Genomic DNA, 2,500 nt, shown 5'->3' with positions numbered 1-2,500 from the left:
ACACACACATGCACGCGTACACACACACACACACACACACACACACACACACACACACACACACACACACACACACACACACACACACACACACACACATGCACACGTACACACACACACACACATGTGCATGCACAACACACACACACACACAAAAAGACACACACACAGGCACACCATATGAAGGAGGAAGTCTGTTCGACTGAAAAGGAAGTGAGTATGTACAGTACTATACTGTTCAAGTGTTTTTCTAATCACTACAGCTCATTTTTTGTAACTTAATCTCTTTTTGCAGAACTCTTCACACACAAAGAGCAACCTCACACCTCACAAATCAGGAAAAACTGTGTAGATGCATTGCCAAACCCAATATGGTGTGCTTACTGTAAGCAACTACCATTGACACTATATATAACTACACACAGGCTATAGAAATTACAATCACATTTTGAGGAGGTTAGGAGTCTAGGAGTGTGTCTTCATCATTTTAAAGTAGTGTGTTGTGTTCACAGTTGTGCAAAACGAGTGTTTTTTTTGCTATTTTTTTGCAAAGTGTCTGTTACAAATTGCAAGCTTGATTTTGGCCTTCGATCAATTTGAGTTTGACATTCCTGGCTTAAAGGTACACAGTGTAGGAAATGGTCAAAAAACGTACTGCAACTATGCTGCTCTTTGAAACTGTGCTGTATACTGCCAAATTGGACCTTTTCTTCAATATTTACTATATAATGAACTAATATTTACTAGTATGATTCATGGATAGTAAGTTTTGCTGCTAACAATGCCGTTTTCTGGAAATTCAAAATGGCGGATCATGTATGAAAAGTGCAAGTTTCCCAGTCATAATGAATGCTTAGAAATTGATGGTGGTAAGTATTCCTGAAAAAGGTAACATTAGTGAATGGGTAGCATGAATTTTGGAAATAAACAACTAAACTTGCACAGTGTACCTTTAAACTAGGGACACTGTGTGATATTTTTAGTTGTTTATTTCCAGAATTCATGCTTCCCATTCACTAATGTTACCTTTTTCATCAATACTTACCACCAGCATCAAATTCTAAGTAGGCCTATTCATTATGACTGGAAAAATTGCACTTTTCATACATGAAAAGGGGGATCTTCTCCATGGACCGCCATTTGGAATTTCCAGAAATAGCCATTTTTAGCTGCAAAAATGACTGTACTTGGACCATACTAGAAAATATTTGTTTATTGCTTAGTAAACTTTAATGTAAATATCAAATTTGGCAATAGGCAACCCAGTTTCAATGAGCAGCATAGTTGCAGTACCTTTTTTGACCATTTCCTGCACAGTGTACCTTTAAGGGATATATACAGTATGTGAGGTAAGACCCTGACCTGGTAAAAGATGTGGAAGTTCCTCTCGTTCTCGTTCTGGCTCACCACTCGCGATTTCTCCAAGAGGAAGTTGGAGATCTTCCCGCCGTCGGGCTCCCCCCCTCTGCTGAACTGGATCTCAAAGTACTTGCCCTGTTGAAGACACACATACACACACACACACACTTTACAACAGTACTTATCCTGTTGAAGACACACACACTCACTTTGAGTTCTTTCCCAAACTTTTCCATGACATTACGTTTAGCTGGCACTTTTATCCAAAGCGACTTACAGTTATTTTTTTAAGTACAGGATATTGGTTACAGTCCCTGGAGCACTGTGGGGTTGGATGCCTTGCTCACCTGGACCCTGTAGCACCCCTTCGTGGCCCCCCAGGGGTGCCAGTTGAGTTCTACGCTTAATAGATGTATGACGCTCATTATGTCTTGAAGTTATATAAAATCTTCAAGTTCCTTTTGTTTAGTTTTTTATCTTTTTTATCTTTTGTTTTGACGGTGAGACTTCCGTCTTCATTAGAGGGTGACCCTCTGATGAAGACAGAAGTTTCACCGTCGAAACATGTCAAGTAAAACATAAAAAAACTTTTACATGCCTGAAACAAAAAAACTTGAAGATGTGGGTTCTGCACTGTTTTCTGCAGACCAGCAAGTGGATCAGCAAGCCGTTCTACTTACAAAGCGACTGGAGTTGTTGTTCCGCACTGTCTTGGCATTGCCAAACGCCTCCAAGAGGGGATTGGACTGCAGGATAATGTCTTTTACATGCTATGATGCGCACGCACACACACACACAGACACATACACACACACGCACACCACATATGCACACAGAGAGAGAGAGAGAGAGAGAGACAGACAGACAGACAGACAGACAGACAGACAGACAGACAGACAGACAGACAGACAGACAGACAGACAGGGAAAGAGAAACAGAGAGAGGTTATAAATAAAAGTGATCATTTCAAAATTACAGTACAAAATCACAGCAAACTTAAAGGGACAGTTTGGTCAATTTCAACATGCAGTTGTATTGCTCACACTACCCTTGACTTGTCAGTACCTGGTGATGCCACATTTTTCGGCTCAGCCCTTTCCGAGATATGAGCAATTCTAATGGGGGCAGCGTTTGTTTACAT

The 2,500-nt window shown here is 40.6% G+C and overlaps 1 protein-coding gene across 1 annotated transcript in view; it reads right to left on the bottom strand.

Moving 5' to 3' along the window:
- Positions 1 to 2,500, bottom strand: part of myo1f (myosin IF) — a 53,468-nt gene that overhangs the window by 26,545 nt on the left and 24,423 nt on the right. Inside the window, exons 6-7 of the mRNA XM_063200711.1 lie at positions 2,040 to 2,129; positions 1,363 to 1,494 (exon numbers count right to left, since the gene is read on the bottom strand). Of these exons, the coding sequence (XP_063056781.1) occupies positions 1,363 to 1,494; positions 2,040 to 2,129 (222 nt within the window). The remainder of the gene's footprint in view (positions 1 to 1,362; positions 1,495 to 2,039; positions 2,130 to 2,500) is intronic.

Source organism: Engraulis encrasicolus, chromosome 6, assembly GCF_034702125.1.
Source record: "Engraulis encrasicolus isolate BLACKSEA-1 chromosome 6, IST_EnEncr_1.0, whole genome shotgun sequence".
In the NCBI taxonomy this organism is placed as follows: Eukaryota; Metazoa; Chordata; class Actinopteri; order Clupeiformes; family Engraulidae; genus Engraulis; species Engraulis encrasicolus.
The sequence above is the reverse complement of the archived record's forward strand: the minus strand, read 5'-3'. Positions and strand labels throughout refer to the sequence as shown.